This window comes from Montipora capricornis, chromosome 13, assembly GCF_036669925.1.
Source record: "Montipora capricornis isolate CH-2021 chromosome 13, ASM3666992v2, whole genome shotgun sequence".
Taxonomy (NCBI): domain Eukaryota; kingdom Metazoa; phylum Cnidaria; class Anthozoa; order Scleractinia; family Acroporidae; genus Montipora; species Montipora capricornis.
This window is the reverse complement of record NC_090895.1, coordinates 32,062,377-32,088,087: the sequence shown is the minus strand read 5'-3', so window position 1 is coordinate 32,088,087 and position 25,711 is coordinate 32,062,377. Positions and strand designations below refer to the sequence as shown.

General features: G+C 40.2%; 1 protein-coding gene and 1 pseudogene across 1 annotated transcript; both read left to right on the top strand.

The window, feature by feature from the left end:
• Positions 1-3,473: 3,473 nt before the first annotated feature.
• LOC138030767 (leukocyte elastase inhibitor-like) lies at positions 3,474-3,806 on the top strand. The gene has a single exon (XM_068878643.1). It carries the CDS (start codon positions 3,474-3,476, stop codon positions 3,804-3,806), a length of 333 nt encoding a protein of 110 aa, XP_068734744.1.
• A 713-nt stretch (positions 3,807-4,519) lies between these two features.
• On the top strand, positions 4,520-25,428 carry LOC138029315 (leukocyte elastase inhibitor-like; annotated as a pseudogene).
• The last annotated feature ends 283 nt before the right edge of the window (positions 25,429-25,711 follow it).

Sequence of the window (25,711 nt, the reverse complement as noted above, 5' to 3'; positions counted from 1 at the left end):
GACCTTTTCACGGCTATAATAAATTGTGACGAAAATAAAGATTATTACGTGGAATGCCGAAGGCATACCACGTCTTAAAACCGGGCTGGTGATATTGAATTAAGCTCCGATCGGGTGAATCTACCGTTATACCCTTCAGTATATCCGAAATTCCCTGCCCCAATTAGAAACCATATACTTTCCCTGCGCTTCGCGATCATGTGCGCGCGTTAGACCACTCGGCCACCGCGACACAATTCTGTTGCAGCGAGGAAAGCAATTATTTATTGTGGAATCTTTCCGCCGGCCATGATTGGCACAGTATTAAAATATTCGATAAAGTGGACAGATGTTTTTTCTTTGAGAAAGACAAGCTTTTTTTTTGTGTTTGAGGCGAACAGGCAGCCCCCAGTAGGGTTAGTGCAATGGCTCCTGGACATAACATCTAATCCCACACCGTATGAGGGAGTGGGTACGCCCAAAAGGAGGGTGCAACCAACACGCCAACTTCGCCGGGGGATCGAACCCCGAAATCGGAACGAGCATGCTCGTCGGTCCCGACGCCAATCTCCTGGGCGTAATAGCCTGTTCCAGGCTCTCAGATAGTCGAGAAAACGAAAAGAACTGCGTGTGTCGTTTTCTCGACTATCTGAGAGCCTGGAACAGGCTAGGGCGTAACGGCTAGGGCGCAGAGGCACCCCGGCGAAAGACAAGCTTTAAAGGTAGGAAGAATTTTCTAACCTAGTTCTACAATCCCGGACAAAAAAGTTGGGACACCAAGCAAGTTCTCCCCTCCCCCCACTTACAATGTTGATAATCGGGTGGTTTTTTCCCTTTTTGTTGAAAAAACGCGATATTTTCCAAGATTGATTAGGGGGGATGGGGGATACGTGATCCACGCTCAAGTGTCCCAACTACTTTTGGCTAGGATTGAAGATCTTGCTTCGTACTTATACTTGTGTGTTCCGCTGTGAACATTACGGTATTATACTTCATTAGAAGTATTTTGCATAGCACGAATACTCCAATATTTCTTGGGAACCGGTTTGTTCAGCCGTTTTGACGTAGAAAGAAAATAAGAAAATAGCTTTCAACGGCCAAACAAAATAAAAAATGAAATCAAGTTTTAAAAAAAACGAATTACTGATGTCCGTCACGGGGACTTCGCAGCGGTTCCCCAGATCTTTGTGTTAAATTCGCACATGTATCTTGTCGAGCTTTATTAAAACTTGAAAGAAAAAAAGTAAACTAACAAAAACCCGGTGTCTTGCCGTCATTTTGTCACAGATGCATCCTTTGTTTCGTGAGTTGTCAGTGTTAAACACGCAAGGTAATTTGATCACAGGCGGCCGCTAAAATCGATGTCACTTTCGATTTTGTGATTTTACTTGTCCGACCAAAAGTACGATAGAAAAATTGAACTCAGATTGAACGTACAAAAATCTCCCGAAATGTTTTTCGCTGATGGTAACTTGTATTATATTCGTGGCACAAAATTTATGATGTCTTTATCTCGCAAATTGTCTTATTCTCGATCGACACTTCCTAAAAGTTCCTTCTGCTTTCCTTAAAAGCTACATATCAATATTTATTTACTTTTGCGTCAATATTTGTTTTGCATACATGTAAGGCAGGCTAACAAAATCTGTGCCTTGCTTTGTTTGCATTTTTGGGCATTAAAATATAATTTTTGGTCGTATGTTCCTGACAGCAAGTTACTAACCCCGCCGGAAAGGATTTAACTTCAATGCAAATTGGTCAGAACATAGGCAGCCCAAGCTCGCGTCACTACAGACAGCCGTTGAGGATTTAAACGCGTGATAAGACTTTGTATTGTAAATAAAATACAGTCGATTGTGAAGCCTAAAAAATGCTCAATTTAACTTTCATTCAATAAAATGAATCAAAATGACTCACCTCTGGTGTATTCTTGTGCCTTTTGGAGTTTATTTTACAGTTTCGGGAAGTTCGTGTTTTCAATGTGCTAACACGAAGTCAAGGCTGCACACTACGATTCCGACCGTTGTCATCTCAGAGGCGGTTTGCGACTCGAAAATCCATCCCAGCCAAGATTTTTTCACGCAAAGCTAAAGCCACATCATTTGCGAACCTCCGTGAATGTTTCGTCGTCAAAAATCCCCACACACTTGGCTGGAAATGAGCATTTTCTGCTTCAGATTCCACGATAGCTGATGAATTTAACAGCAACTGATCACCGACGAGGACACGGAGCTTGGGTCCGAGGTCAAATTAACTCCACCCGATGGAGTCATTTCATTTACAACACTTACCCCATCCCCACAGCGGCTTCTCGAACGGCTGCCTATGGTCAGAAGCTTAGAGTACACGCTGAAGGTTGTGATGAAAAAGAAGTTGTAAATGATCAACTTGTCAGCCTTGAAGCTAAATGTTTCTCGATTTGCTTTTATTTTCTTCCATCGTTCTGGGTTAAGTACTTTACTGAACCACATGTCTTCTCAGGGGGTATCTAGCAAAGATATCTACCATGACACTGTAATGATTTACGATACCAAAACAATATCGTGTACCACATATTACGAAAGGACAACTTCAATCTACTGAAGAAACAAGCGCAACGCAATTGTTATTTATGTGTCGATCGGACCGAATCTTCAACACCACGGGCATTTCCCTACCCTCTGTGCCAGAACAGTTTCGGTTGTTTGTGTGGTAGTGCAGTAACTAGACAGTGTTTTCTCGAGAAGCAATCACTAGGGTTTTTTGTTTTCGTGTTTGATAGTTTTTTGTTCAGCCGTGGAGAATCATGACGAACTTTTGTAGTTTGTGAGAACTATTTACTACTTGTAGCTTTTGTTGAGTTTTGAATCGATAATAGAAAGAGTTTTTGGCGATTTCAACCCAGACTGGACTACTGGATTTAAGCTTTTTTCTTGACGAGATTTCAAGTTATTGTGAAACGTTTGGTACCAAGTTACTCTAAATCAAGATTATGGAATTGTAAAACTAGAACTTTGGACTGAACTATATAACGCGCAATTACGGAATTTCACATTTTTGAGCATTCTGAGAAATGGAGTACACATGTTGTCTTCTTGTCTTCGCCACGGCAGATTTAAACAGTTGGATGCAATGATCACTTCCGCTGCTCCAGCTTTGGCTTGTTGGCTTTATATTTCTTGCTGGTGCCATATAATAAACAACTTAATAACCTCGACCGTTCGGTCATTACGGGAAAACCTCAAACCTAGGCCTACCGTATTGACCTCGCTATCGCTCGGTCAATACGGCAAGGCCTCAGTTTGAGATTTTCCCGTAACGACCCCACTCTCGGTTATTAAGTAGTTAATATTTTCTAACTTTCGTTTTCTTGGCCTTTTCCATTGAATGGTTTAGCGTTTATTTTTTTGTTGCGTGACAGTGAAAACAATCTATCGCACGTACTTCAAGTCACTTCCACTCTCGCTCGCAACGAAACGTTACTGCACTTCGATTAAATAGCTTTATTCTTCAAAATGGAAAGTGCTGTTGAAGCAAGCAACAAATTCTGTGTGGATCTTTACAGACATCTTCAAAGTGACGACAAGTTCCAGGGAAAAAAATTAAACCTTTTCTATTCATCGAGCAGTTTGAGTGTCGCTCTCGCTATGACTTACATGGGAGCAAGAGGTAAAACAGCTGCCCTGCTGAAGAGAGCTCTCCATTGGGAAGAACTTCCTCAAGACAAACTTCATTCTGAAGAAAAAGTATTTCTTGCCGTCCTCCAAGAGTTAAACGCCAAGGGCAATGAACTGCAGGCTGCGAATCGACAACTCGGATGGCACCTACAAGGTTCCGTATGGGACTGATCTCTGCGGTATTGCTCTGTTGACACAAAATATTGTAGAACCTCACGGTTAGGGTTAAAGGAATAAGAGCCCAAAAACTCGGCAAAACGAGGGTCGTAATTTCATGATACGCTATCACGAATATATGCAAATAAGAGTAATACGTTATTCCTTAACCGTCATATATGCCCATATATACTATCCACCGTAGGCACACTGTCTACAGTAGGAACAGCTATCTACACTGTCTACAATGGGAACAGCTATCTACAGTGTCTACAGAAGGAACAGCTATCTACAGTGTCTACAGTAAGAACAGCTATCTACAGTGTCTACAATGGGAACAGCTATCTACCTTGTCTACAGTAGGAACAGCTATCTACAGTGTCTACCGTAGGAACAGCTATCTACAGTGTCTACAGTAGGAACAGCTATCTACAGTGTCTACAGAAGGAACAGCTATCTACAGTGTCTACAGAAGGAACAGCTATCTACAGTGTCTGCAGTAAGAACAGCTATCTACAGTGTCTACAGTGGGAACAGCTATCTACACTGTCTACAGAAGGAACAGCTATCTACACTGTCTACAGAAGGAACAGCCATTTACACTGTCTACAGTAGGAACACCTATCTACACTGTCTACATAAGGAACACCTATCTACACTGTCTACATTAGGAACACCTATCTACACTGTCTACAGTGGGAACAGCTATCTACACTGTCTACAATAGGAACAGCTATTCTTTGCTTGACTGGTAAACAGACTTTGCGTGACTTCTCATTCGAAACCCGTTTTAATTGGTTGAACTCCTCCTTTAAATTTATTTTGCGACAAGCCACTTTCCGGTCGTAATTTCATGATACGCTATCACGAATATATGCAAATGAGTTAAAAGAAAGTGTAAGCTACTCCTCATGTACACTAAAATGAACTGTCTACATAGAAACTGTCTACAATGGGAACAGCTATCTACATTGTCTACAATGGGAACAGCTATCTACATTGTCTACAGTAGGAGCAGTTATATACACTGTCTACAGTAGTAACAGCTATCTACATTGTCTACACTAGGACCAGCTATCTACACTGTCTACAATGGGAACAGCTATCTACATTGTCTACAATAGGAACAGCTATCTACACTGTCTACAGTAGGAACAGTTACGTACACTGTCTACAATGGGAACAGCTATCTACACTGCCTACAGTAGAAACAGTTATATACACTGTCTACAATGGGAACAGCTATCCATACTGTCTACGATAGGAAAAGCTATCTACATTGTCTACAGTAGGAACAGCTATCTACACTGTCTACAATAGGAACAGCTATCTACACTGTCTACAGTAGGAACAACTATCTACACTGTCTACTATGGGAACAGCTATCTACAGTGTCTACAATGGGAACAGCTATCTACACTGTCTACAATGGGAACAGCTATCTACATTGTCTACAGTAGGAACAGCTATCTACATTGTCTACAGTAGGAACAGCTATCTACATTGTCTACAGTAGGAACAGCTATCTACACTGTCTACAATGGGAACAGCTATCTACATTGTCTACAATAGGAACAGCTATCTACACTGTCTACAGTAGGAACAGCTATCTACATTGTCTACAATAGGAACAGCTATCTACACTGTCTACAATGGGAACAGCTATCTACATTGTCTACAATAGGAACAGCTATCTACACTATCTACAATGGGAACAGCTACCTACACTGTCTACAGTAGGAACAGTTATATACACTGTCTACAATGGGAACAGCTATCCATACTGTCTACGATAGCAACAGCTATCTACATTGTCTACAGTATGAACAGCTATCTACACTATCTACAATGGGAACAGCTATCTACACTGTCTACAGTAGGAACATTTACATACACTGTGTACAATGGAAACAGCTATCTACATTGTCTACAATAGGAACAGCTATCTACAGTGTCTACAATAGGAACAGCTATCTACACTGTCTACAGTGGGAACAACTATCTACACTGTCTACTATGGGAACAGCTATCTACACTGTCTACAGTAGGAACAGCTATCTACAGTGTCTACAATGGGAACAGCTATCTACATTGTCTACAGTAGGAACAGCCATCTACACTGTCTACAATGGGAACAGCTATCTACACTGTCTACTATGGGAACAGCTATCTACAGTGTCTACAATGGGAACAGCTACCTACACTGTCTACAATGGGAACAGCTATCTACATTGTCTACAGTAGGAACAGCTATTTACACTGTCTACAATGGAAACAGCTATCTACATTGTCTACAGTAGGAACAGTTATCTACCCTGTCTACAATGGGAACAGCTATCTACACTGTCTACAATGGAAACAGCTATCTACATTGTCTACAGTAGGAACAGCTATCTACACTGTCTACAGTAGGAACAGCTATCTACACTGTCTACAGTAGGAACAACTATCTACACTGTCTACTATGGGAACAGCTATCTACAGTGTCTACAATGGGAACAGCTATCTACACTGTCTACAATGGGAACAGCTATCTACATTGTCTACAGTAGGAACAGCTATCTACACTGTCTACAGTAGGAACAGCTATCTACATTGTCTACAGTAGGAACAGCTATCTACACTGTCTACAATGGGAACAGCTATCCACACTGTCTACGATAGGAACAGCTATCTACATTGTCTACAGTAGGAACAGCTATCTACATTGTCTACAGTAGAAACAGCTATCTACATTGTCTACAGTAGAAACAGCTATCTACACTGTCTACAATGGGAACAGCTACCTACACTGTCTACAATGGAAACAGCTATCTACATTATCTACAGTAGGAACAGCCATCTACACTATCTACAATGGGATCAGCTATCTACACTGTCTACAAGGGGATTAGCTATCTACAGTGTCTACAATGGGAACAGCTATCTACATTGTCTACAGTAGGAACAGCCATCTACACTATCTACAATGGGAACAGCAATCTACAATAGGAACAGCTATCTACACTGTCTACAGTAGGAACAACTATCTACACTGTCTACTATGGGAACAGCTATCTACACTGTCTACAGTAGGAACAGTTACATACACTGTCTACAATGGGAACAGCTATCTACATTGTCTACAGTAGGAACAGTTACATACACTGTCTACAATGGGAACAGCTATCTACACTGTTTACAGTAGGAACAGCTATCTACATTGTCTACAGTAGGAACAGCTATCTACACTGTCTACAATGGGAACAGCTATCTACACTGTCTACAGTAGGAACAGCTATCTACACTGTCTACAATGGGAACAGCTATCTACACTGTCTACAATGGGAACAGCTATCTAAACTGTCTACAATAGGAACAGCTATCTACACTGTCTACAATAGGAACAGCTATCTACACTGTCTACAATAGGAACAGCTATCTACACTGTCTACAGTAGGAACAACTATCTACACTGTCTACTATGGGAACAGCTATCTACACTGTCTACAGTAGGAACAGTTACATACACTGTCTACAATGGGAACAGCTATCTACATTGTCTACAGTAGGAACAGTTACATACACTGTCTACAATGGGAACAGCTATCTACACTCTCTACAATGGGAACAGCTATCTACACTGTCTACAGTAGGAACGGCTATCTACACTGTCTACAATGGGATCAGCTATCTACACTGTCTACAATGGGAACAGCTATCTACAGTGTCTACAATGGGAACAGCTATCTACACTGTCTACAATGGGAACAGCTATCTACACTGTCTACAATAGGAACAGCTATCTACAGTGTCTACGATAGGAACAGCTATCTACACTGTCTACAGTAGGAACAACTATCTACACTGTCTACTATGGGAACAGCTATCTACACTGTCTACAGTAGGAACAGTTACATACACTGTCTACAATGGGAACAGCTATCTACATTGTCTACAGTAGGAACAGTTACATACACTGTCTACAATGGGAACAGCTATCTACACTGTTTACAGTAGGAACAGCTATCTACATTGTCTACAGTAGGAACAGCTATCTACACTGTCTACAATGGGAACAGCTATCTACACTGTCTACGACAGGAACAGCTATCTACATTGTCTACAGTAGAAACAGCTATCTACACTGTCTACAATGGGAACAGCTATCTACACTGTCTACAATGGGAACAGCTATCTACAGTGTTTACAGTAGGAACAGCTATCTACACTGTCTACATTCGGAACAGCTATCTACACTGTCTACAATGGGAACAGCTATCCACACTGTCTACGATAGAAACAGCTATCCACACTGTCTACAATGGGAACAGCTATCTACACTGTTTAAAGTAGGAACAGCTATCTACATTGTCTACAGTAGGAACAGGTATCTACACTGTCTACAATGGGAACAGCTATCCATACTGTCTACGATAGGAACAGCTATCTACATTGTCTACAGTAGGAACAGCAATCCACACTGTCTACGATAGGAACAGCTATCTACATTGTCTACAGTTGGAACAGCTATCTACTTTTTCTACATTAGTAACTGCTATCTTCACTTACTACAATGGGAACAGATTTCTTCATTGTCTACAATTGGAACAGCTATCTACACTGTCTACAATGGGAACAGCTATCTACACTGTCTACAATAGGAACAGCTATCTACACTGTCTACAATAGGAACAGCTATCTACATTGTCTACAATAGGAACAGCTATCTACACTGTCTACAGTAGGAACAGCTATCTACACTGTCTACTATGGGAACAGCTATCTACACTGTCTACAGTAGGAACAGTTACATACACTGTCTACAATGGGAACAGCTATCTACATTGTCTACAGTAGGAACAGTTACATACACTGTCTACAATGGGAACAGCTATCTACACTGTTTACAGTAGGAACCGGTATCTACATTGTCTACAGTAGGAACAGCTATCTACACTGTCTACAATGGGAACAGCTATCCACACTGTCTACGATAGGAACAGCTATCTACACTGTCTACAGTAGGAACAGCTATCTACCTTGTCTACAGTAGGAACAGCTATCTACACTGTCTACAATGGGAACAGCTATCTACAGTGTCTACACTGGGAACAGCTATCTACACTGTCTACAATGGGAACAGCTATCCACACTGTCTACGATAGGAACAGCTATCTACATTGTCTACAGTAGGGACAGCTATCTACATTGTCTACAGTAGGAACAGCTATCTACATTGTCTACATTAGGAACAGCTATCTACACTGTTTACAGTAGGAACAGCTATCTACATTGTCTACAGTAGGAACAGCTATCTACACTGTCTCTAGTAGGAACAGCTATCCACACTGTCTACGATAGGAACAGCTATCCACACTGTCTACAATGGGAACAGCTATCTACACTGTTTACAGTAGGAACAGCTATCTACATTGTCTACAGTAGAAACAGGTATCTACACTGTCTACAATGGGAACAGCTATCTACACTGTCTACGACAGGAACAGCTATCTACATTGTCTACAGTAGGAACAGCTATCTACACTGTCTACAATGGGAACAGCTATCTACACTGTCTACAATGGGAACAGCTATCCACACTGTCTACAATAGGAACAGCTCTCTACAGTGTCTACAATAGGAACAGCTATCTACACTGTCTACAATAGGAACAGCTATCTATAGTGTCTACGATAGGAACAGCTATCTACACTGTCTACAGTAGGAACAGCTATCTACACTATCTACAATGGGAACGGCTATCTACACTGTCTACAGTAGGAACAGTTGTATACACTGTCTACGATAGGAACAGCTATCTACATTGTCTACAGTAGGAACAGCTATCTACATTGTCTACAGTAGGAACAGCTATCTACACTATCTACAATGGGAACAGCTATCTACACTGTCTACAGTAGGATCAGTTATATACACTGTCTACAATGGGAACAGCTATCTACATTGTCTACAGTAGGAACAGCTATCTACACTGTCTACAATGGGAACAGCTATCTACAGTGTCTACAATGGGAACAGCTATCTACACTGTCTACAATGGGAACAGCTATCCACACTGTCTACGATAGGAACAGCTATCTACATTGTCTACAGTAGGAACAGCTATCCACACTGTCTACGATAGGAACAGCTATCTACATTGTCTACAATGGGAACAGCTATCTACACTGTTTACAGTAGGAACAGCTATCTACATTGTCTACAGTAGGAACAGCTATCTACACTGTCTACAATGGGAACAGCTATCCACACTGTCTACGATAGGAACAGCTATCCACACTGTCTACAATGGGAACAGCTATCTACACTGTTTACAGTAGGAACAGCTATCTACATTGTCTACAGTAGGAACAGCTATCTACACTGTCTACAATGGGAACAGCTATCTACATTATCTACAATGGGAACAGCTATCTACAGTGTCTACAATGGGAACAGCTATCTACACTGTTTACAATGGGAACAGCTATCTACACTGTCTACAATAGGAACAGCTATCTACAGTGTCTACGATAGGAACAGCTATCTACACTGTCTACAGTAGGAATAGCTATCTACACTATCTACAATGGGATCGGCTATCTACACTGTCTACAGTAGGAACAGTTATATACACTGTCTACAATGGAAACAGCTATCTACATTGTCTACAGTAGGAACAGCTATCTACATTGTCTACAGTAGGAACAGCTATCTACAGTGTCTACAATAGGAACAGCTATCTACACTGTCTACAATGGGAACAGCTGTCTACACTGTCTACAGTAGGAACAGCTATCTACACTGTCTCTAGTAGGAACAGCTATCTACACTATCTACAATGGGAACAGCTATCTACACTGTCTACAGTAGGAACAGTTACATACACTGTCTACAATGGGAACAGCTATCTACATTGTCTACAGTAGGAACAGCTATCTACACTGTCTACAGTAGGAATAGCTATCTACACTATATACAATAGGAACAGCTGTCTACACTGTCTACAGTAGGAACAGCTATCTACACTGTCTCTAGTAGGAACAGCTATCTACATTGTCTACAGTAGGAACAGCTATCTACATTTTCTACAGTTGGAACAGCTATCTACACTTTCTACACTGGGAACAGCTATATACACTGTCTACTGTAGGAACAGCTATCTACACTGTCTACAGTGGGAACAGCTATCTACACTGTCTACAGTAGGAACAGCTATCTACGTTGTCTACAGTAGGAACAGCTATCTACACTATCCACAATGGGAACAGCTATCTACACTGTCTACAGTAGGAACAGCTATCGACATTGTCTACAGTAGGGACAGCTATCTACATTGTCTACAGTAGGAACAGCTATCTACATTGTCTACAGTAGGAACAGCTATCTACACTATCCACAATGGGAACAGCTATCTACACTGTCTACAGTAGGAACAATTATATACACTGTCTACAATGGGAACAGCTATCTACACTGTCTACAATGGGAACAGCTATCTACACTGTCTACGACAGGAACAGCTATCTACATTGTCTACAGTAGAAACAGCTATCTACACTGTCTACAATGGGAACAGCTATCTACACTGTCTACAGTAGGAACAGCTATGTACACTGTCTACAGTAGGAACAGGTACCTACACTCTCTACAATGGGAACAGCTATCTACACTGTCTACATTATGACCAGCTATCTTCAGTGTCTAAAGTAGTAACAGCTATCTACACTGTCTACAATTGGAACAGCTATCTACACTGTCTACAGTAGGAACAGTTACATACACTGTCTACAATGGGAACAGCTATCTACACTATCTACCGTAGGAACAGCTATCTACACTGTCTACAGTAGGAACACAGTTATCTACACTGTCTAAATTGGGAACACCTATCTACACTGTCTACATTGGGAACAGATTTCTACACTGTCTACAGTAGGAACAGTTATGTACACTGTCTACAGTAGGAACAGCTACCTACACTGTCTACAATGGGAACAGATATCTAAACTGTCTATAATGGGAACAGCTGTGTATACTGTCTACAGTAGGTATACTGCCTACAGTAGGGACAGCCAACTAGACTGATTGCAGTTTAAACAGGAAGGAAAAGATGGGTTCATAACACTTGATTGAGAGGAATCATTAAATGATCATTAAAGTAAAGGGCTTGGCTAGTTTGAAAAGTAGAAACTTCAGGAGCTGCAGATAACTGAGGCAGTAACCTATCTCAAACGGACACAGAACGAATCAATCCCTTTATCCAACAGCGTATCACCTCCAGGATGATCGCAAATGGATTCACAGTCCAAGTGGAGGAGACGTTTTTTTAAAGAGAGTTAAGGGAGACCGAACACTGGACAAATTCTGGAGAAATCACACCCGACTAGTGATGAGGGGGACGTGGGTTCAAATCCCGCTCAGGACAGTTACAGTTTTTCGATTTCCCCAGCAGTTGTCCAGTGTTGGGTCTCCGTTTTATATATATAAATTGCACTCGAGAGAAAATTGCTTTAATTCACACCCAACGCGTTTCGGCTTCTGCCTTCATCAGGGGTTTTTGCTTCAGGTATAATTACAAATGGTTAAAAAAAATTACTGTGACGTAATAAATAGAGTGATTTAGTAATCACGTGCCAATTAGTTATGGACGTAATGTTCTTGCGTTCTAGAGCAGAAGGCCCTTTATAACTTATGGTTTTAAACATCATTAACGTACGCACTACTTTATAAAGGTCTTTTGCACTTCTAAACTCTAGCCAGTACGTTTATTCAGTACAGTAGGCTGCAGGGTTCTTAGCCTACTTTGCCAAATATTTCCCTTTCGCGGGGTAATTCTTTTTGCCGTTGAACAGTCGTATCAATACGTTTAATTTGCTCGATAATTGTAATGGTGACGTCGTTGTCAAAGTTATGACTTCTAGGGTTAAGGAGGAAGTGCTCCGTGATTTCGCAACTACAAAAAGCCTTTTTAATGTGGTTCCTGTGCTGGTTCAGCCGTATGTTGAAGCCTGGCTCACTCTTTCCGAGATATTTTGTAAGTTGCAAATGTTACATTCGATAATGTAAATCACCCACGTTGATTGGCAATTCACTACATCTATATATCTATATAGGAAAGGAAAATTAAAACATTAAAACACTACAGGGGATTGATTAGTGGGCGACCACAAAACAGGCTTGTAGGGATGAACTTGTCGTTTTACTTGCTTTCTTCTTCAATATATACTTCGCTCTACTTCTATGTATTGAGCACTGTTTTGCGAAAATCAAGGGTTAATAAACGCTGAGTACTATGACTCATCTGACAGGATTGAAATACTTCGCCATTGGCTGGACTCTAATTAAGTGTGATCTGTATGATTAAGAAGGTATGTTGTGTTTAAAATAAGTTCACAACGTAGATAACACACGCATCAATGCCCTTTTTTTCAATTGGAACACTCATATTTAATGGGATCCTGAGCATTCATCACTTCAGGATTAGTAGGAGACATCAATCTAAGAGAAATCATTGATTTTGAATGAGCGTTGGTTGGGAGAACTTTGTGTACTGTGTTGTAGTCATTAGACGAGACGAGATACCAGGACGGCGACGCATTTATGTAAAGAAGCAATATCGAAGGTATCAATACGTGAGGCTAAAAAAAGTAAATTTGGGCCAATGTCGAATTTGTTGAAATTGTCTGAGAGATTATTACTAGTAAATGTCCCTTGTCAAAAATCAGCGTGAATTTACACGCTGGCTGTAAATGATCAATACGACTGCCAAAATCCGGCGAGGGTGGTGCCCCTGCAAACAACAAAATAATCTTGTGGGCGGCTAATTTGGTGTCCCTTATGGAGAAATCTTGCAAGACCAACCACACACAATAAAATTAGATCTCGTTCTCCTCCGTAGAACGCAATATTTAAGAGAACGCAAATATTGAGTGCTTCGAACGCGGATATTTCGAGTTTCCCGCTATTTCGAACCAAATTCTGTATTTTCTCTTTCCCTTGCGACGTCGAATTAACGGGGTTGTACTATATGAAAAAATGGCTCAGTGTATAGACCCCTTTCATAATGGTGGTCAAATTAAATATTCTTTTCAGTTTTAATGCTAATAAGCCTTTCTAGCCTCGTTACGACGAGCAAATTTCAAAAGAATATTTGTAGCCTGCAAGCAGGCTCTCCGAGGGACTGGGGTGGGGGATAGTATTTGTTTCAAAATGAGGGCACTAGGTCTAATTATAATTAACATAAATACAAAAGAATGAAAAAAGTGGTCGCCATTTATGAAAGTGGTCTATAACCAAATTGCACAGTCTTGGAGGAACAAAATTTGATTGCAGGCTGAATGGGGTGAAACGTTAATAACACTAAATCAATATTCGACGTACACGTTAGTATGTGTCTATTTATTACAAGAAAGATTTTCGTACTGGCCCAAATAGAAGAAACTTTCGTAAAACATTAATGCTGCGTATGTCCTTAACTAGCGCTAATTATCTTTTAGTCTCGATTACCTTTAAATTTTGCTTCTCGCGCAAAAAGGGAAAAGAGGAGAAAGAAACTACAAAAGAACTCTTCATCGTAAGCTATCGTATAAATCGTTAAGCAAAAGTTCTCGTGTTTAACTGTCCTTGATCAGGGGCACCCAACGAGAATATAGTTTAAAACTACTTAAACATAGCATTGTTAAACGTATTTTAGTATTTAAACGGTAGATATAGGCATATTGTTATCCCCTAAAATTTTTCATCTGTTCGGATTTCCTAGCTGAATGTCTAGTTATCCGAAAATTATAGAGATCAAAACTTTTCTTTTTGGAAAATTTCAGCCAGAAAAAAGGCTCCCGAAAATTCTAGGTGACCTTTTTAGGGTAAAAATCCGTTTAAAATGGGCAATTATACCATTTTTCAGATGTTCGAAAATCCTACAACAAATGTTCCGAAAATTCTAGATCTCAAATCGCCTTCCAAAAAGATATTTTCCGAAAATTGACGTTGGGTGCCCCTGCTTGATGGCTTATAGCTATGATTTCTAAGAAGGCATTGATTACAAATCAGCTGGTAAGTGTTTATTGGGTCAATGATTTTCTTTCACTGATCGCAAAAGGTTCATTTTACCGATGGTATAGCATTAATTACTGTTACCAGACGCCTCCATTGACGTTCACTAGACGTCATTTCGCTGATTTTTGTTCACAAGTCTAATAGAGTGCTCTAATTCTCCTTGTGAATGTGTCTCTATTGGAAGGAACATAAGAGTATCGTGTTGTAAAAGTAAGTCAGCGATTTCCTTATAAAGATTGGAAATCTGTTCGCAGTTGAAGCATAAGTCCTTTGATATAGCATATTTTACTATGGAAAAAAGAACAAAAAACTCTAAAGCATTGAGAGACCCTGTTGTAGCCTTCTTTTCAATAGGCTTTTTGGTTGGGCTAGAGGTTATGGGATGGGATCCACGTTTCCATGACATTCTTTGATTTTTCGTTGATTTTTTAGGTGTTGTGTTGTCATTCTTGCACTTAACTCCTCCACATTCCCCTTGACACTTGCAATTTGATGAGCATTCTCCCTTTAGAGACATGCATTTACAACGGCTCTTATAAACTCTTCTCAGCGTTCCTCTGCTTTTAACATTGATTCCACATCGACAAAATGAAAGTCTCGATGTGTTTCTGCTACCAAGTTGATTAACGCCTTGACAAGCAGTAGCAGTGTTTGCTTTACCATTTTCTTTAACTGGTACTAGCGCGTCATAATGTCCAGGTCCACTGTTTTCATATGCCAACATCAAAGGAGGGATACAGTCCACGTGACATCGAGGAAAAACAGATATAAATGGTGTCAGGTAATGTGGTGCCAAAATTGTTATTGGAATTTGCAAAACGTTTGCCATGGCCAATGGCATGGAATCTCCCAAACTACTCGAAAAATGGCCATTTTCTAGAAAATTTCTTGCCTCCTCTTGGACGTCTACGGCAACAAAGAATGGTTGGTAATCTTCGATAAAAGGACCTGTCCATTCCTGGACAATAAGACGGCGCAACAAGCGTACCATGTCTTTCGTTGAGGCATCACAGTGTATGCCAAGCATGTGAAAGTAATTTATCAGTGATGTCGATACGTCATGGTTTTCTAGAAGCTTCTGTATTTGGGCAGCGACCGCACAAAAGAAACAATTGCCATCCCCTTCTATTTCCAATACTTTAAACCCAAACGCGTTCGCCAATTCCTGTCCTTCCTGGGATTTGTGTCTCGAGTACTCTCTACACTTTCCCTTTCTTCTTCTTCTCCCCAGTTATTTTAACTGGTCGAGAATCCTGAATTAACGATTGGTGTTGCACAATTTTTTTTCCAAATATGTTTTGTAAGTAGTTTGCAGACCTCCATGGGCAAATTGAATTGTGCAGAATGTTCAGTTTTCTCTTTGTCTCTTCTCGTTTACTGAGGACGTACGAATGACATGGAAGTGACTGTAATGCACTGTCACAGTCAGCGAGGAGAGATTTGATATAGTTATCTACGGCTTGAATCTTTTCATCTTCTACAATATTTATGTTCCACTTCTTGTAACACTCCTCCTTTTCTCGGTATGCCTCGTTTTCGATGCCAAATGATTCTAAACGCTCCTTGGACTCTTTAGAATTGTTGTCACAATGATGTTCGTTACCTAACTCATTTTGCCAGTTATAAGAAGTAAAGTATTCCGTAGTCATTTTTTTCATGCTCGATAGTTCTGCAAACAATCTAAAACATCTCGCATAAGCAAGGGAAATGCCTATTTTGTTTGAAGACAAAAAGTCGTTCAAATGTTTGTTTAATCGTTCGTTTCTATTAGTGCCACATCCAGGAGGAATGCCTGATAAACATCCTTTAAGAATATGCACCTTGATATTTTTCATTTCTCTTGTCGCATTGGTATTTAACGCCAGGTGACCATTACCATCTGTCACGTCTTTCCATTCCCTTTGAAACTTTTTTAAGTTATCAATGAGAACTTCTGGTTCAGGGGTTTCAAGTGCGCGTTGTTCCCCTAAATCCTTGGGGTCCCTAAATACCAGTGCGTAGGCTCGAAGAATCTTTGCATGGTATTTTGCTCTCTTGGGTATCGTGCTAGTAAAGCGTTGCACGGCGTGGAACAGATCCAGCTTGACAGAGACTCCTGGAAATATATCATTTAGTTTGCCAGCCCACTTACAACACGTGTCTGTAAAAATACCGCTCAGTGTCTTACCCTGAGTTTGAAAACGCTCAGCAAGTTGGTTAAAGATGTTTCGTACCTCTTCGAATTGTTCAGTTTTTGTGAACTTCCAATGGACTGGCTGGCCTTTTTCATTTGTTATGACAAAAATGCCTTTGAATTTCTTTATCCATCTTCCATCTGTAGTTCTGAAGTACCCTACGTTGGCCACGGATTTGTACGTGTGATCGCAAGCCAGCCATTCCGCCGACAAGGAGGTAAAGAGTCCCATGAAAGCTTTCTCGTCTTTCTCAAACCTTGACAATATCGCAGCAGATAAAAGATTCGCTGAAGGAACGGGCCAGCTCATTCCTTCTAAATATTTCTGCTTTGATACTTTCAGCAGGGAACCCTTTTTTGGTTGTGTGTCCAGCCAAAACCTCAATTTGTTTTCTTCGTAAGTCTGCTCATATCGTTGTTTTGACAATTCTGCGATGGAGTAAAGACTAAGCCCCTTATCTAAAAGTTGTTCACAGAGTTGCAAAAGTTCTTTTGTAACACCAGACTTATGACTTGTATAAAAATCGATATACGCATCCGGAAGCTGTTTAAGAATGTCTGGATCACAGGCAACAATTTCTTTGTGCCCTCCGAAGCAGCAGTATAGTTTGGAAATGAGTGCAATAGGACTTCTTATTCCATATATTATTCGAGGGTTAAGTCTTGGAGTTTTGCCATTCTTCCATGAAGGCGTGTCCTTGATATATTGAATTTGTTTGTTCCTTAAACACAATGGGCAAAGAATCTTTGTCACGCCGGCCTTTTTAAATAGGGTGGGAAACTGATTTAAAGGATCACACAATATGTAAGGTAATGTGTCGTGAAAATTCAGTGAACTTCGTGGGCACGTTTTCTCCAGTACGTCGTAAAATTCAACCTGTCAAATTTGTGGGCGATGCAGGAATCCATTTTTCTGTATTTCGGCATTAGCCTCTTCGCATACTTTTTTAAGAAACGTCTTAAATTCCTGATCGAATTTATAGCAGAGAGCTAGTTCAAGTATGAGAATCACCCAGCAGTACTTTTTCATCATGACTACCATCAGTGCAGTGGTTGTAGATGGCAGATATGCTAAGAAAAAAAAAGGTGAGAACAAATTTAACCACCGGCACCGGTTTTAATTACGATATCTTTGCAATGCAAATGCAATGCAATGCAATACAATGCAAAACCAACCCCTTCTCATAGTTCCTTCGTCTCTCGCTTTGCCTCTCTTTCTTTATGCTTAAATTAAAAGACCCCAAAAACGCATTTTTTCACATGATTGGGACCACGATGGATCCGCCAATGTCCTCTTTCTGTTTTCTCTAAAAATTAAAGACGTAAGGCTTATCAATTTACTCGCATTGTGGGACCTTCCATACAGTGAGAAAAGCCAGCCCCAGTGGAAGAGAGAAAGGTACAAAAAAAGGGAAATGTACATGAAACCGTGTTGACAACATATGCGTTGTTTCAACATGTGCGAAGTTTCAAGTATTTTATACAATTACTGTAAGTACATTCTTGTTGTTTATTAAAGAGAAAAGTTGTCCTAGAAGTGAACAGGCGATATCTGTCATTACAGCCCTTCAGTCATGAATTTCACTCCCTTGCTTTGGCAGTGTTCCTCTACAGATCGATTTGTCCTGGTGTGATCAACTGATGCAGTCATTTAGACTCCGTTAAATTTATCCATCGTTACATAAAATACACAAGTCTGCAAATTTGCACCCAAACACTTACCACAATTATGATTCACGTCACTCCCTTGAATGCAAAAAATATCTGAAAAGGGGTCAAGACAAAAATCAGATGTGCAGTGTATAGTTTCCCGACTACTTTGTTGTCTTTTTCGATAAGGATAACTTCCGGAAAAAGGAGTACAAGACCCTTTTTCCTTTTGTAGAGGAAACCTGCTTCATTGTGTTAAATGCCCCATAGCTGGCTCTAAAACGATAAACATAAGTTTGGAAAAAAGATGTAAAGCTTGACGCACGTCGTTCCTTTGAATGCAAGAAAGAAGCTGAAAACATGTCAAGAAAAAACTCAGGTGTGCAATGCATAGTTTGTTCGCGTCTCTTTTGTTTTCTTTTTCGATAAGGATACCTTCCACAAAAAAGGGGTACAGGGTCCATTTTCGTTTTGTAGACGAAACCTGCTTCGTAATGTTAAATGCCCCATAGCTGGCTCGAAAACGATAAATATATTTTTGGAAAAAAGGTGTAAGGCTTGACGCACGTCGTTCCTTTGAATGCAAGAAAGAAGCTGAAAACATGTCAAGAAAAAACTCAGGTGTGCAATGCATAGTTTGTTCGCGTCTCTTTTGTTTTCTTTTTCGATAAGGACACCCTCCACAAAAAAAAGGGGTACAGGGTCCATTTTCGTTTTGTAGACGAAACCTGCTTCGTAATGTTAAATGCCCCATAGCTGGCTCGAAAACGATAAATATATTTTTGGGCAAAAGGTGTAAGGCTTGACGCACGTCGTTCCTTTGAATGCAAGAAAGAAGCTGAAAACATGTCAAGAAAAAACTCAGGTGTGGAATGCATAGTTTGTTCGCGTCTCATTTGTTTTCTTTTTCGATAAGGATACCTTCCACAAAAAAAGGGGTACAGGGTCCATTTTCGTTTTGTAGACGAAACCTGCTTCGTAATGTTAAATGCCCCACAGCTGGCTCGAAAACGATAAATATATTTTTTAAAAAAAGGTGTAAAGCTTGACGCACGTCGTTCCTTTGAATGCAAGAAAGAAGCTGAAAACATGTCAAGAAAAAACTCAGGTGTGCAATGCATAGTTTGTTCGCGTCTCTTTTGTTTTCTTTTTCGATAAGGACACCCTCCACAAAAAAAAGGGGTACAGGGTCCATTTTCGTTTTGTAGACGAAACCTGCTTCGTAATGTTAAATGCCCCATAGCTGGCTCGAAAACGATAAATATATTTTTGGAAAAAAGGTGTAAGGCTTGACGCACGTCGTTCCTTTGAATGCAAGAAAGAAGCTGAAAACATGTCAAGAAAAAACTCAGGTGTGGAATGCATAGTTTGTTCGCGTCTCATTTGTTTTCTTTTTCGATAAGGATACCTTCCACAAAAAAAGGGGTACAGGGTCCATTTTCGTTTTGTAGACGAAACCTGCTTCGTAATGTTAAATGCCCCACAGCTGGCTCGAAAACGATAAATATATTTTTGGGAAAAACGTGTAAAGCTTGACGCACGTCGTTCCTTTGCATGCAAGAAAGAAGCTGAAAACATGTCAAGAAAAAACTCAGGTGTGCAATGCATAGTTTGTTCGCGTCTCTTTTGTAGACACTGATGATAGCTGTTCCCATTGTAGACAGTGTAGATAACTGTTCCTACTGTAGACACTGTAGATAGCTGTTCCCATTGTAGATAGTGTAGATAGCTGTTCCCATTGCAGACAGCGTAGATAGCTGTTCCTACCGTAGACAGTGTAGATCGCTGTTCCCATTGTAGACAGTGTAGATAGCTGTTTCTACTGTACACAATGTAGATAGCTGTTCCTGTCGTAAACAGTGTAGATAGCTGCTCCCATTGTAGACAGTGTATATAACTGTTCCTACTGTAGACAGTGTAGATAGCTCTTCCCATTGTAGATAGTGTAGATAGCTGTTCCTACTGTAATCAATGTAGATAGCTGTTCCTACTGTAGACAACGTAGATAGCTGTTCCTACTGTAGACAGTGTAGATAGCTGTTCCCACTGTAGACAGTGTAGATAGCTGTTCCCATTGTAGACAGTGTAGATAGCTGTTCCTACTGTAGACAGTGTAGATAGCTGTTCCCATTATAGACAGTGTAGATAGCTGTTCCCATTGTAGACAGTGTAGATAGCTGTTCCTACTGTAGACAGTGTAGATAGCTGTTCCCATTGTAGTTAGTGTAGATAGCTGTTCCCATTGTGGATAGTGTAGATAGCTGTTCCTACTGTAATCAATGTAGATAGCTGTTCCTACTGTCGACAGTGTAGATAGCTGTTCCTTCTGTAGACAGCGTAGATAGCTGTTCCCTTTGTAGACATTGTAGGTAGCTGTTCCTACTGTAGATGATGTAGATAGCTGTTCCTACTGTAGACAGTGTAGATAGCTGTTCCCATTGTAGACAGTGTAGGTAGCTGTTCCTACTGTAGATGATGTAGATAGCTGTTCCTACTGTAGACAGTGTAGATAGCTGTTCCCATTGTAGATAGTGTAGATAGCTGTTCCTATTGTAGACACTGAAGAGAGCTGTTCCCTTTGTAGACAGTGTAGGTAGCTGTTCCTACTGTAGATGATGTAGATAGCTGTTCCTACTGTAGACAGTGTAGATAGCTGTTCCCATTGTAGACAGTTTAGATAGCTGTTCACGTTTTAGACAGTGGAGATAACTGTTGCTACTCTAGACACTGTAGATAGCTGTTCCCATTGTAGACATTGTAGATAGCCGTTCCTACTGTAGACACTGTAGATAGCTGTTCCTACTGTAGACAGTGTAGATAGCTGTTCCCATTGTACACAGCGTAGATAGCTGTTCCTACTGTAGACAGTGTAGATAGCTGTTCCTATTGTAGACACGGAAGAGAGCTGTTCCCAGTGTAGACAGTGTAGGTAGCTGTTCCTACTGTAGACGATGTAGATAGCTGTTCCTACTGTAGACAGTGTAGATAGCTGTTTCCATTGTAGACAGTGTAGATAGCTGTTCCTATTGTAGACAGTGTAGATAGCTGTTCCTACTGTAGACACTGTAGATAGCTGTTCCTACTGTAGACACTGTAGATAGCTGTTCCTACTGTAGACACTGTAGATAGCTGTTCCTATTGTAGACAGTGTAGATAGCTGTTCCTACTGTAGACACTGTAGATAGCTGTTCCCATTGTAGACACTGTAGATAGCTGTTCCTACTGTAGACGACGTAGATAGCTGTTCCTAGTGTAGACAGTGTAGATAGCTGTTCCCACTGTAGACAGTGTTGGTAGCTGTTCCTACTGTTGACAATGTAGATAGCTGTTCCTATTGTAGACACTGTAGATAGCTGTTCCCATTGTAGACAGTGTAGATAGCTGTACCTACTGTAGACAATGTAGATAGCTGTTCCTACTGTAGACACTGTAGATAGCTGTTCCCATTGTAGACAGTGTACATAGCTGTACCTACTGTACACAATGTAGATAGCTGTTCCCATTGTAGACAGTCTAGATAGCTGTTCCTATTGTAGACACTGCAGAGAGCTGTTTCCATTGTAGACAGTGTAGATAGCTGTTCCTACTGTAGACGATGTAGATAGCTGGTCTTACTGTAGACAGTTTAGATGGCTGTTCCCATTGTAGACAGTGTAGATAGCTGTTCCCACTGTAGACAATGTAGATAGCTGTTCCTACTGTAGACACTGTAGATAGCTGTTCCCATTGTAGACAGTGTAGATAGCTGTTCCTACTGTAGATACTGTGGATAGCTGTTCCCATTGTAGACAGTGTAGATAGCTGTTCCTATTGTAGACACTGAAGAGAGCTGTTCCCATTGTAGACAGTGTAGATAGTTGTACCTACTGTAGACAATGTAGATAGCTGTTGCTACTGTAGATACTGTAGATAGCTGTTCCCATTGTAGACAGTGTAGATAGCTGTTCCTACTGTAGACAATGTAAATAGCTGTTCCTATTGTAGACACTGTAGATAGCTGTTCCCATTGTAGACAGTGTACATAGCTGTACCTACTGTACACAATGTAGATAGCTGTTCCCATTGTAGACAGTGTAGATAGCTGTACCTACTGTAGACAATGTAGATAGCTGTTCCTACTGTAGACACTGTAGATAGCTCTTCCCATTGTAGACAGTGTAGATAGCTGTTCCCACTGTAGACAATGTAGATAGCTGTTCCAACTGTAGACAGTGCAGATAGCTGTTCCCATTGTAGACAGTGTAGATAGCTGTTCTTAATGTAGACACTGTAGATAGCTGTTCCCATTGTAGACAGTGTAGATAGCTGTACCTACTGTAGACAATGTAGATAGCTGGTCCTACTGTAGACACTGTAGATAGCTGTTCCCATTGTAGACACTGTAGATAGCTGTTCCTATTGTAGACACTATATGTGGGCTTACATGAAGGTTAAAGAATAACGTATGACTCCAATTTGCATATATTCGTGATAGCGTATCATGAAATTACGACCCACTTTCCACTCTCGCTCGCAACGAAACGTCTGCACTGCAATAAAATAGCTGAAGTATTCATAATGGAAAGCGCTGTTCAAGCAAGCAACAAATTCTGTGTGGATCTTCATAAACATCTTCGAAGTGACGACAGGTTCCAGGGAAAAAACCTTTTCTATTCATCGAGCAGTTTGAGTCTAGCTCTCGCTATGACTTACATGGGAGCAAGAGGTAAAACAGCTGCCCAGCTGAACAAAGCTCTCCACTGAGAAGGACTTCCTCAAAACAAACTTCATTCTGAAGAAAAAGTATTTCTTGCCGTCCTCCAAGAGTCATACGCCAAGGGCAATGAACTGCAGGCTGCGAATCGACTGTTTGTTCAGAAGGATTTCTACTTGGTACAAGATTTCGTCAAGGGAACAAAAGAGTTCTACGGTGCTAAGGTAGCTTTGGTTGATTATCAGAAAGATGGCGAGGGTGCTCGAAGAGAGGTTAATAAATGGGTTGAAGAACAAACGAAGCAGAAGATCAAGAATTTGATTGCCGAGGGAGTATTCAATAACCTAACCCGACTAACCTTGGTAAATGCAATATACTTCAAAGGCTTCTGGCAAAACCAGTTCAACGAGAAAGCTACATATGATCAGGAGTTCTTTTCCTCGGAAAGTGAAAAGATGAAGGTCAAGATGATGCACTTGACAGCAAGGTTCAAGCATGTTCGCGACGCAGGGAAGTTGAGCTGTCAAGTGCTAGAGATGCCATACTAGGGAAAAGAGCTGTCCATGATTGTTCTGTTGCCCCATGAAATCCAGGGCCTTGCTAAGTTAGAGGAAGAACTTACCAATGACACATTGGACGAAGTTATTGAATCGTTATTAAAGGTATACCCAGGGAAAGTGGAAGTTTCTTTACCAAGGTTCAAGTTCACACAGGAGTTCCATCTCAATAATATCCTTGCCAAAATGGGAGCAACAGATATGTTTAGCAAGTTTGATGCTGATTTTACAGGAATCGCACCAGCCCATGTGAAGCTCTACGTTTCTCATGTCATCCACAAGGCTTTTGTGGAGGTCAACGAGAAAGGCACAGAGGCTGCAGCAGCTACTGCTGTTGTCATGAGTCCTCGCACTGCCTGTGTTATGAAGCCCCCTGTCTTTCGTGCTGATCATCCATTTCTGTTTTTGATACATCACAAAAAATCAAGAGCGATATTGTTCATGGGTCGTTTAATCAAACCGGAAGTAGTGTGACAAGTGACGAAAATACCCGGAATGATTTGACAGGGGAGAAAAAGTAGGTAATCATTTTTCGCAACAATGATAATTTAATAGGCTAGTTTTGAATTGTCAAGGGAACAATTTGTTTTGTTTCTGTTAAAAACAAAATAAAATGCAAATTATCCTGGGAACCTTCACTCTGTTCTCCTCTGTTCTTTAGTTTTTGTGCAGTTCAAAACTTGTCTGTTATTGGAGAGAATACATGCAGATATTAAAAAGTAATTTTTCCATGATGAAGAAAAACTTCTCAACATATTTTACTGCAAACAACCTTGGAGCAGTTTTCAATTCAGTTATATCAATTTACACAGAAAGTAACGGTAAAAGTGAAAAACATTGAATGCAAAACAATAGATTTTGAAGTCCTATGATTTATGAGTCAAATGGTCAATGAGACTCACAGTCATTATAGCAATAATTTATTGATTAAGTTTAAGCCCTCGTTTCAGTGATTAGGCTTAACCACTCTCTGAAATTTTAGCTTTCATTTTATGGGTTAGGGTAACTGCACTAACTCATTCACTCATTGATTCATTGACTCATAAAAACTTGATACTCAGAGATTATAAACGAAAGCAGCTGTTAAGAAATCTGAATAAAGTTCTTGTTTCTTTAGTTCTAACATAACATTGATAATTTTAATTATCAGGGAGTGTTGATGTGGATAACAAAATGTAATCTTATCGATTTGGACTTAGACTTGTCACAATAATAATAATAATTTCTTATTGTGCATGCCTTTTTTAAGGGAGTGTCATTAAACCAAAGTGTAATAGAAAGTGAAAGCCACTCATGTTATTCAAAGTCTGATAATAAGTACACAATGTGATAAATCATGCATAAGTTGTGGATCAGGATTGAAAGATAGAACTAAAGCAGCCAGTGATAGGTATCTCATAATTATTCATTTTATTTGTCAGTTATGAAAACCAACCAATGAGTCAAAATATGAAACTGGGCAAAATTGTAACTATTATTTTTAGTCCCCCTTTTGTAAAGTAAACAGAAGAAACGTTCATGAAATGTAGTCAATTTGCTGGTTAGGTCTGAAGAAAGTAGAGCTATCAATAATAAGGAAAGTTAGTCCATGGCTACAGTGAAAAGCGCTTGTGTATTAAATTAAAAAAAAAAACCCCACCCCCCCCCCCCCCCAAATTAAAATTTCAAATCATGGATAACACAACAAGATAAAAGTTGTAAATCTGTTTGTGTAGTTACAATGCGAACCCATAGTTGAGTAAATGTAAATCTCGAACAATATGGTATTTGAATTTTGTGATGGTGTTCCTAATTTGGGGAACAATAA

What these genes read in the sequence shown, in the direction of transcription:
- LOC138030767 (XM_068878643.1), top strand. Translation starts at nt 3,474, where the DNA reads ATGGAAAGTGCTGTTGAAGCAAGCAACAAATTCTGTGTGGATCTTTAC.